The following is an 11,905-nucleotide window of genomic DNA, read 5'->3' on the forward strand; positions in this document are numbered from 1 at the left end:
GGATCATGATGCTTCAAATCATTTACCCACTGGGTGGCCTCTGGAAGACCAAAGGGCAAATCCTTCTGACAACCTTTAAAACAATGCTTCCTGTTACTGCCAAACAGCAAATGAAACGGCAAGTTTGAAGCATTATGTCATCAAAGTCTTCACTGACCAAAACTAAACATAAAATAAAATTTAAATTTAACCAAAAGTATGACCAGTTCAAAAAATTTCTTTCTTAAAATTTAAGGTTGTTCATAAGGAAAGTCTTAAAAATTCTGAAGTTGCGGCCGGGCGCGGTGGCTCACGCTTGTAATCCCAGCACTTTGGGAGGCCGAGGCGGGCGGATCATGAGGTCAGGAGATCGAGACCACGGTGAAACCCCGTCTCTACTAAAAATACAAAAAAATTAGCCGGGTGTGGTGGCGGGCGCCTGTAGTTCCAGCTACTCGGAGAGGCTGAGGCAGGAGAATGGCGCGAACCCGGGAGGTGGAGCTTGCAGTGAGCCGAGATCGCGCCACTGCACTCTAGCCTGGGCAACAGAGCGAGACTCCGTCTCAAAAAAAAAAAAAAAAAAATTCTGAAGTTGCACCCCAGCACATTAGATATAGAAGCTTCAAAATGGAAATTGGAAGGCACACTTGCAAAGTAGATTACTAAGAGGGGAGGATGATTGGAAAGGAAAGAAAAAGAAACAGGACACGGTAGTGCAAATACCATTATCAAAGATAATGTCAGAAGCCTCAGAGGCAAGTCACTAAAAAGGAATTGGAGGCTGAGAAATAACAGCTTATTTTCAGAGACAACAATGCTTAACATGTTTAGTTTCATAGAATACCCAAAGAGTTCCCTGCCTAGCAAGCTTTAGAATCTGGAAATATATACCTTTATCTAATAGAAGGCTCTCCTGCTACAATTTTAAGTGCTTTTCCTCTATCCTCAATGGAAATGAAAAACATAATCTGGTTTTTCTGTAAATAGCAATAAAAAAATAGAACAAAAGTATAGGAAAAATAATAAGAAAGAGAAAACTTTCTTTTCTTGATAAAAATGTCAATACTATTTCATCAATTCTTTTAAGAATCAACAGTGAGAAGTATCTCCGTTTCTGCTTCCTTTGGGATAAGAGTCAACAGAACTGGGCCAGTCCTGAAACTTTATGTGCACACAAATCACCTGAGAATCTTGTTAAAGTGTAGAGTCTAATTTAATAGAGGAGAGGCCTGAGATTCTGAATTTTGAACAAGCACAAGGTGATGCCAATGTTTCCTGTCTGCATATCATATTTTTTTGAGATGGGGTCTCACTTTGTTGCCCAGGTTGGAGCACAGTGGCGTGATCATGTCTCATTGCAGCCTCAACCTCCCCAGGCTCAGGCAATCCTCCAACCTCAGACTCCTGAGTAGCTGAGGCTACAGGTGCACACTGCCATGTCCAGCTAATTTTTGTTTTTGTTTTTGTTGTTGTTGGTAGAGATGGAGTTTCATCATGTTGCCCAGGCTGGTCTCAAACTCCTGGCCTCAAGTGATTTTCCCACGTTGGCCTCCCAACGTGCTGAGATTACAGGTGTGAGCCATCATGCCCAGGCTGCAGGCCATATTTTAAGTAACAAGGAATTGGGCTTTATTTCTCTAAGGTTTTAAATAATTACATTAATTCAAAAAAATTTATCAGCTGGGTGTGGTGGCTCACACCTGTAATCCCAGTACTTTGGGAGGCCAAGGCAGGTGGATCGCCTGAGGTCAGGAGTTAGAGACCCGCCTGGCCAACACTGTGAAACCCCGTCTCTACTAAAAATACAAAAATTAGCTGGGCGTGGTGGTGGGTGCCTGTAATCTCAGCTATTCAGGAGGCCGAGGCACAAGAATCGCTTGAAAACGGAAGGTAAAGGTTGCAGTGAGCCAAGAGTGTGCCACTGCACTCCAGCCTGGGTGACAGAGAGAAACTCAGTCTCAAAAAGAAAAAAAAAAATTATCAAATGTCTGGGATCCAAAGCACAGGTGATGTAACATTGAATAAAACATGGTGCTTGACTTCAAAGAACCTACAGAATACATCTTGTAATGATGGAATCACAGCCATCAGCTAATGAAGGCACCAGTAAGAAAGAGAAACAGCAGCCCCAATAACACTAACAGTAAACCAGAGTGTCCCCCACTTCCCATCTGCAACTTCCAGAACACCGAATCAGATGCGGTCAGGCTGTGATGATGCCAGAGTGAGACAAAAATAAGACCCTTCTGTAAACATGTCTGAGAAGGGAGAAAAACAAGTGCAGTGAGCTACACAAACCACAGCCATGACCACACGTTACCTTTGGTGACTGCTACTTCTTTACCAATTACAAATACAGCCTTGTTCCACCTCCTAAATAAAATCCTTTGAAACAGCTGATCCTAGAATTAGGCTGTGATAGGTGGAATAATGTTCCCTAAAGATGTCATCATTCTAATCCTGCATGTTATACAGCAAGGCTGAACTAAGGTTGCCAATCTGCTGACCTTAAGTTAGGGAGATTATCCTGGATTACCTGGGCAAACCCAGTGTCATCAACAAGGGTTCTTATAAATAGAAGGGGAAGACAGGAGACTCCGTATCAGTATCCAAATCAAGGAGAGAGCTGGGAAGGTGCTGTGCTGTTGTCTTTGAAGACAGAAGGGATACAGCCAAGAAATGGCTGGGGGGCGGGCTGGGGTGCAGGCAGGACCAGCCCACACAGTCACATCCAGGACACGTCTTTTTTTGAGGGCAATGTGGAGCCACAAAAAGGTTTTAAGCAGGGGAGGGATGTCATCAGCTTTGATTCTTAAACCCGTTTACCCCAACCCTGGCCCCTAAGCAGAGGCAGCAGGTCAGAAACAGGACATACATTTGACAGATGAGGAGCTTGAGGCCAAAGAAATGGGGTGCCTGGACATCCAGCCGGCAGGCAGCCTCAAGAGGAAAATGCAAGGAAATGAATTCTGCTCTAGACCATAGAATAAATGCAGTGTTACCAACACACCTTGATTTGAGCCCAGTAAGACCCATTTTGAACTTCTGACCTCCAGAACTATACAAGAATAAATTTGTGTTATTTTAAGCCACTAAATTTGTGGTAATTTGTGACAGCGACAATGGGAAACTAATACAGTATGCAATGTAGAAGAGACGTCTGCCTCCTTCGATCTTCTGGAAAATCACGTAATTCAAGCCCAAATCCCATAACAAACCCCTCCTCACACCCTCTTAGTGAGATATCTTGCAGTTTCTCATGTTTTATGATCTCCACTGTGGCAACAAGTTAATAAGCCTAACTTGTTTGACTATAGGTGTATTTCTGGTGGTCTTGGTTAGTGGACTTCAACAGTGCAGTGTGAACAATATGACATCAAAGTAAACAGAGGTGAGACTTTTCAGCTGGGAAAAGGAGAGCACCCTGGGGTGGAGGAAGATCTTTTGAAGGATCTGTAGGAGTTCACTAGATTGAAAAGAGTGCAGAAGGTAACAAAAACCTGTGATAGTCCCCACTGCAGGGGAAAAGGAAGCACATTAAGGAGAAGTAGGAAATAAGGCTAGAAAAATTGGTAGATCTGTGAGCCTCTACTTGATCATTGTCCTGAAAACTGTAAGAAACAAAAAAAAGTCACCAAAGAGTTTGCAGAAAAGAGCTACATAATTAGACTTGCATTTCGAGAGATTATTGTGCCTGCTGCATGGAAGATGGATTGGAGACTGCCTGGCAGAATGGATAAGTAGCTGGGCTAGTAACCCAGGCAAGAAATGATGCAGGTGTGAACTGAGGCAGAAATATCAGGAATGAAGTCCTGACAGGATTTCTTAGAGAGGGTGAGAAGGGAAAATCTAAGGACTTGGTATCAAGATAAAGAATAGAGCCTAATAATTTTTAAAAATCTTTTTGGAAAGCTTGTGAAAATTGCAGAGAATCTTGATAAAATCGGTGATATAGTTTGGCTGTGTGTCCCCACCCAAATCTCATGTTGAATTTTAATCCCAGATATTGGAGGTGGGGCCTGGTGGGAGGTGGTTGGATCACGGAGGTGGTTTCCAATGACTTAGCACCATCCCCCTAGTGCTGTCTTATGACAGAGTCCTCAGGAGTTTCAACGTTGTTTAAAAGCATGTAGCACCTCCCCCTTTGCCCTCTTCCTCCTGCTCCAGCCATGTAGGATGTGACTGCTTCCCCTTGGCCTTCCACCATGATTGTAAGTTTCCTGAGGCCTCCCCAGCCATGCTTCCTATACCGCCTATGGAACCATGAGCCAATTGAACCTCTTTGCTTTATAAATTACTCAGTCTCGGGTAGTTCTTTATAGCAATGTGAGAATGGACAAATACAATTAATTAAGTCAAATTGGCAGGCTCGTGATTAATGTTCTGCATTTGTTATCAGTGGCAGGACAATGGGCATGGAAGGAATCAGAGATGTCAGCTTGATGCTCTGGAACTAATACAGTATGCAACCTAGAAGAGACCCCACTTCCTACAATCCTCCAGAATTACCTAATGCAAACCCAAATCCTGTAACAAACCCTCCTCACACCATCTTATTGAGATATCTTGCTGTTTCTCCTGTTGTGAGGTCTCTGTTGTGGCAACAAGTTAATAAAGGCAACTTTGTCTGTAGGAGTATTCCTGGTGGTCTTGGTTGGCAGGCTTCAACAGTGCAGTGTAAGAATATGATATAATAGTAAACAAAGATGGGACTTCTAAACTGGAACAAAGAAAGCTTCTTGTTCAAGCTTCACCCTTCTCACGTATTGAACATTTGCCCACTTAGGCAAATTACTTAGTCTCCATCAATTTCCTCATGATATTGATCTCCCAAGATAGTTGTCAGAATTAAATAAAATTCTAGGGATGTATTTTTTAACTCACTATGTAAACATAAGGTATAATTATTAATGGCATAAGAAGTATTCCGCAGGGATATTTCTAGGGAAGAGCTCTATAATTTGGAAAGTGATGTATAGTTTGTTTTAAGGTGGAGGAATGGCTTTGGAGTCAGACCCTCCTTACTTATATATTAGTGTTTTACTTCACAGGTGAATGATACAGCCTGAAACAATTTATTTAACTTTTGAATTTTGGCTTCTTCAATAATAGGTGGATAATAAAATCTACCTCTAAAAATTATTATGCAAATAGTGAAATTGTCTATTATTGTATCTGTCACATTGTTGCTGCAAGAGAAGGCAAGTTGTTGTTGTAACTTATTAATCCCTTCTTGACCCCCTTTAAGGAATATATGGTTTTTAGGTGCAAGATGTCAGAGTTACCCTACAGATTTTGCCCTCCTTCTTCCCCAGAAGCCATTAAATTATAGTAAGGGAGTGAAGGAGTGGAAGCCAACAATAACAGAGAATTGTAAGGATGATGTCAATTGAAAAAAGGTTAACTACATTTCTGGAAGTTGCAAAGGAGATGAAGGAAAATCACAAAGAAACAGGAGCCATAGCAGAAATTGTGACAAGCGGGAGCTAAAGGAAGGAGTGAGCCTTCAAACTCCCATAGAGAACTGAGACTCACAACAGTAAGAATCAATGCCAGGATTAACGCGGAAACAGAGGAAAGGTGGTATGAAGTCTAGTTGAAGAACAGGGGGTTCTGAGGCCACTGGTGTAGTCTCTTGGTCAGCACAAAGGACCTTTACACTCTGGCATTTGAAGACCTCCCTCCTACCAAAAGGTCAGCCTCTCTCTTACCGTAAGCAAATTCTTCCCCTCAATGAATTCTGTTCCCACACACAGAGCTCCAGTGCAGCTTCTGAGTGTGTCATTCTTAAATCAGAAAGGACAATTAAGGATCATAGCAATGATTGTCATAGCATATGATACACAGCAATGACAGCACAGCAGTGAGCTCCCTTATCTTACTTTTTTTTTTTTTTGGAGATGGAGTCTCACTCTGTTGCCAGGCTGGAGCGCAGTGGCGCGATCTCGGCTCACTGCAAACTCCGCCTTCCAGGTTCAAGCCATTCTCCTGCCTCAGTCTCCCGAGTAGCTGGGACTACAGGCGCCCGCCACCATGTCTGACTAATTTTTGTATTTTTAGTAGAGACAGGGTTTCACTATGTTAGCCAGGATGGTCTCAATCTCTTGACCTAGTGATCCAACCCCCTCAGCCTCCCGAAGTGCTGGGATTACAGGCATGAGCCACCGTGCCCGGCTGTTACTTTTTTTCACCCTGTTACATTGTTTCACCCTGTCGCCCAGGCTGGAGTGCAGTGGCACGATCTCGGCTCACTGCAAACTCCACCTCCCAGGTTCAAGCCATTCTCCTGCCTCAGCCTCCTGAGTAGCTGGGACTACAGGAGCCCGCCACCACGCCCGGCTAATTTTTTGTATTTTTAGTACAGACAGGTTTCACCACGTTAGCCAGGATGGTCTTGATCTCCTGACCTCGTGATCCACCCACCTCGGCCTCCGAAAGTGCTGGGATTACAGGCATGAGCCACCGCGCCCAGCCGCCAGGCCCTTACTTTCTAAATACCAGTCTGCACTTAAAAAACTCAGAACTCCTGGGAGAAATCCCTGATTCTATTATAAGAGCAGAAAAGTTCAAGATGAGCCAGACAGGAATATCTTGTTGAGCCAGAAAGGAAGAAAATGATCAAATAGTGATGGGGGACACTTCCAAAGGACATAGAAGGCAGCACGAAGGTATTCCCACTGTCCAAATCTGAGGCACTCTGAAGATCAAAATAAATATTAGTGGATTATTATACATTGAGTAAAATAGGAATCCATGAACCCATACTGATATAAGCATTGGCACATATAAGTAAGCAAACAAAAAATTAATAAATGGGGAAAAGAGAAACTTCTTTCTTACAGTAGAATGCCAACTAATAAATGTAAAGGGATTTATTAATGTAAAATTAGAAATTTGTGGATGAATCATAAAATTGACAAGTAAAAACTTGATTAGAAATAAGATATTCACACAGTGCCAAAGTATCAACTCACAAATTAATTATTAATTACAAAGGGCAAAGAGCAACTTTACAGTAAAGAAACCTGAAAGGCGCAACTTTCCCCAAGTCATCAAAGTTAATATCAACCAAACTACATGAGCCAACATAATGTGCCTCCTGATATGATGTGCTGAGAAGGATAAAGCATCACTTCTATGACATTTCCACTAAAAGGGCATGATATAAATCTAATCGTGAGGAAAGTCAAACCCAAATCAAGATACATTCTGTGAAATGACTGCCTGCATTCTTCATATTGGTTGAGGTCAAGAAAGGCAGAGAAAAGTTGAGGTACTGGTCCACATTAAAGAAGACTAAAGAGACATACATAATACTGGATTGCATCCTGAAGTAGAGGGAAAAAAGTACAAAGGACATTAGTGAGACAAGTGATTAAATTTGAGTATGCACTTTGGGTTAGAGAATAGTATTACATTAATATTAAATATTTAATTTGTATAGTTATATTGTCTTTGTTCTTAAGATAAATGGTATGATACCTGCCACCTATTCTGAGTGGCTATCCAGATAGATAGACAGAGAGAGAGTTAGATAGATACATAGATAGACAAATAGATAGATAGATGACAGATACATAGATATATACATAGATACATACATAGATAGAGAGAGATACACACACACTACACACATACATCATATAGCATATATACTATATGTAATAATACATTCAATGGAAGAAAAATGTAAATCTGAGAATGCAGGACTTTTTTGCACTATTACAGCAAATTTTCCATAAGTTTGAAATTTTTTAAAATAAAAATTAACAAAATACAAAACAACTATGGCCTTAAAATAGAAAATAAATGTTAGTCATAAAGATAGAATCTAAAGTCTTGTGGTTGGTAAGATCTCAAATCACCTGTCCAGTACTCAACACCCTTGGAATCTCTCCACCAACAGGTCATCCTACCTATGTGTTGGAGCCTTGCCGGTGATAACCTATTTCATCTAAGCCCTATTCTTTCTCACATTTGCACAGCCATATCTATCTTGATATGTAACTCTTACTCCCTCTCATGGTCATGTTTACATACTGAAGCTTCCCTTCTATGCAAGCCTATAACACTTTGTGTGTATACATGGTTCTTATCACAGACTGTCTCCAATTTTAGGTCCTGGGAAGCAAATGAGTAAGGAATATCTATCTGTCTTTGGATAGTCATTTACAGCACATCGATTGGCATAAAATAGGAGACTATTAAAAGCCCTTTAAATATTGAATAAAGTGTATTTAGTTCTTAAGGGCATAGATTGTGTTTCAGTTATCTCTAAGATTTGTGTCCCCAAATCTTAAGACAATGCTGTGCTATACTATGTGATGAGTACCTCTTGAATGAATAAATCTCGAAGATGGTCAGCTTCTCATATCAAAAACACCTCTGCTTAGTTGTTTTTACAACTGTAAAAATCTTAACACAGTGGCCACAGCCCAATAATACCTGATGCATGCATGAATGAACTTTACATTGGACAATACAATATTTTGCACCCATAAAGCAGAGATTTAACAAGTAAACTCAATGAACAATTAATCGAGCACCTTCTCTCAGGCAGAGGTGCAATAAATACATGATATGTGAATGAATGAGTTTTAATTCAAACATAAAGTATTTTGCTTCAATAAAGCAGAGATTTTTCAGTAAGCAAGACAGGGGGAATTTTCTAAGTGTAGACCACATACCATTTCAAGTGCTTTTGATGGCAACTATTATTTCAAAGAATAAACACTTCATTTTTAGTACTAGTTATATGTATAATCAGAGGTGAAGAAAGTGGAGAAAATAAAACCCATCTGTCAAAAAGGATAAAAAATATGTGATTTTAGTAGTTGGCTTCCCTTTATTGATCAAATCTTAGGAAGTCTTAAAGATAGAGTTTCATTAGGAAATATACCTAATGCTAAATGACGAGTTAATGGGTGCAGCAAAACAACATGGCACATGGATACATATGTAACAAACCTGCACATTGTGCACATGTACCCTAAAACTTAAATTATAATAATAAAAAAATAAAAAAAATTTTTTAAAAAAGTTTCATAACTAAGTCTATTTAGTTCCAATTCTTCCAACAACCTGAGGGGTTCAAATCTCCCCAGAGCTGAGTTCTATAAACAGTAGGAAAGGAGAAATGAACCAAAATGGAATCGTGTCACTAAGGAAAAGAGAAAAGAAAACATGATTTAGCATTCAACAGCTAAGAAATATTCCTGTTTTATAATCAGCTTTGAGAAATGCCAACAATTGCAGTATATCTGGGTTAAATATGGGACATTTCCAGGGGGTTTTTAAATTGAAATATCAATATAAAAATAAAAAATGGTTAGGCATCACCCTATCCTGGCTATATAGTCTGAAATCAGAATAAAATTTGGTTAAAGTCAACCATTACAGGTTTAAACTGATTGATGAATTCAAGAGCATAAAAGCAAAGTAAAATAAATAACCAGGACAAAATTATTTATGATGAAGGAAATAGATTTATTAAGAGACTAACAGAAAATCCCCTTCCTACCCACACCCAATTTGTAATACATTAATGTTGATGTAGAAGCTAATAATACATGAGCAGAGCAACCACGGGAGGCAAACTACTTTTTCACTGTTAAAATTCAAGTATGACCCAAAAAAATGCATATTGCTTCCTTTGTCTGTAGATGAGTATCAGTTCAGCACCTGAGTCCTGGGTGACTTGTCCAACAGCATCAAAGACAAAGACCACAGCAAGAAGTCAGCAAGAAGATGGAAGATGTATCACCCAAGCACATGGGAAGGTAGGAAGACAGTCATTGCTCTTCAGGTTGTTCTGTGCAGAGAATTAACTGAGAGTCCTGTAGTCACTGGAGCCACTGGTCCATCAGTAGGTGCTGTAGCCAAAGCCAGAGCCAGAGCCCCATGGCCTATAGAAGCTACCACCATAGCAGCCGCCCAGGTTGTTGATGTTGCTACCACCAAAGCTGTAGCCCAGGGAGCTGTAGCCATTGCATCCCCAGCCATAGTTCAGGGGAGAGCCCAGAGGCACAACACAGTTCAAGGGGGTGGCTCTGAAGGTCCCGTGGAAGTTGGTCCCATAGCTAGGGTACCCTGGGAAGTAGCTTCCACAGCAGAAGTAACGAGTCATGGTGGCAGCAATTGAGAAGGATTTAGACAGATTGTGAAGGGTAAGTTACCCAAGTGTTAATGAAGGTCTCTTCCCGCACAGGGCTTTTTATACCTCAATCTGGTGGGCACAACACATCTGTCTAAACATCTTCCTACTAATTTGCATAGGTAATCTCATTCTTTTCTAATAAAATGCTTATAAGGAATGCACAGACTCATTGCCCACATTTTTGTTGGCTTTTCTCTGTACTATTTTAAAGCCAGTGACCATACTTGACACGCAATCGAATTCTTTTCATCAGAGTCCCATAGTTTAACTACTGTTCTTGATTGCATCATGTGAGACTCTTTAAATCCTCTCATTATAAACTCTTCCCAACTGACATAGCTAGACTAAAAAAGCTTTGGCAAGAATGCAAACACTTCAAGCCAAGACAAAGCCATATATTGAGGTCTTTTGAACATTATTTTGAAACATCAAACTGAAATTCTATAACCTCTTGAAATTCACCCATGTGCCATTTTAAAACAATTGTATACCAACTAGTTAATGGGTACAGAGTTTCCTTTTGGAGTGAAGAAAATAATTTGGAACTAGACAATGTTGCAAAACATTTGGAATGTACTAAATATCACTGAATTGTTACCTTTAAAATGCCTTGGTTTATGTTATACAAATCTTAACTCAAAAATGTATTTTTTATTTTAAAAAGCACTGCTACACAAATCTATCCAACCAGGTGTTTTTACAGAGGCTGCAATGGTGCCAAATAATAAGTTGGCTGTGAATAACCTGCAAGTAATTTTCATCTATTTCATTTATGAGCATTCTGTTTGTTAATACATATTTTATTTTTCATGGAGAACGTACTATGTTTGCTTGTAAATCATCTTGAACATTGCCAAACTGTCTTTTTGGAGTTGCCACACTGGTGCTGAGTGGGATGATGCTCAATTTCAGAGTCATGTTATACCACGCTTGCTTCTTACTGACTCCTATAAAACAAGCCTGAATGCCATGATCCATTATGAAATACCAGTTATATTTAAGGATGCAACACTTCCTTCTGCTCTTATTTTGCTTTACATAACCGATTCTCATGAAGAATGTAAACCAGGAAGGATCTGAGCTCAGCAAAGCTAAGTCTATTCCAATTCAAAGGTTTAAGACATCATCTTTTTATATGTGAATCAAAGTCAGAATTCTCTGAAAGTAGAAGAAAAAACTTCCTGAATACCAATTCCTTTTTTTATTTCCGTCTTAACAGACAATCATAGAGTCCAATATGCAAAACTAATCATTCCTCTCAGACATCCCTCTCTCTTTAAGATTCTATCTCTCTCAGTTTCTCTGACAGAGAGCTGCCTAAAGAATGTTCTATAAGTGGATATGATTTCTTTTATTCTACAAATTAATTAAATGTCATAAAAGTATATAAAGTTAAAGAAAAATAAGTTATAATTTCAAATTCAGTTTAACAAAAAGAATGAATTAAAATGGTAAGAGGTTGTGTCCTCAGGGTTTAAATTATATAAACTCTGTATCAGATAATCCAGAAAACTAAAAAATACGTTTGTGATTAGGAGAGGGCAGGGGTGACTAAGAATTAAGCATGACTTGAAAAATTTCACTACTGATTGTCACACAATGACATTGGAACCTGTAATTTGGATATGCTGCCACCAGGTAGCAGTGGTATTTCAGTTACTCCGTATAAACCACGGGACTGGATTTAGGGTTCTCAAATATAAGCAGGCAGAAGAATCTCCTAAAGAATTTGCTTAAAATTCAGAATTCCAGGAGCTCTCCTATCCCTCC

General features: G+C 39.7%; 1 protein-coding gene across 1 annotated transcript; it reads right to left on the reverse strand.

The window, feature by feature from the left end:
* Positions 1 to 9,450: 9,450 nt before the first annotated feature.
* Positions 9,451 to 11,162, reverse strand: LOC100604321 (keratin-associated protein 7-1). The gene has a single exon (XM_003263848.3). It carries the CDS (start codon positions 10,103 to 10,105, stop codon positions 9,842 to 9,844), a length of 264 nt encoding a protein of 87 aa, XP_003263896.1. The 5' UTR covers positions 10,106 to 11,162; the 3' UTR covers positions 9,451 to 9,841.
* Between the last annotated feature and the right edge of the window lie 743 nt (positions 11,163 to 11,905).

Source organism: Nomascus leucogenys, chromosome 25 (assembly GCF_006542625.1).
Source record: "Nomascus leucogenys isolate Asia chromosome 25, Asia_NLE_v1, whole genome shotgun sequence".
NCBI classification, from domain to species: domain Eukaryota; kingdom Metazoa; phylum Chordata; class Mammalia; order Primates; family Hylobatidae; genus Nomascus; species Nomascus leucogenys.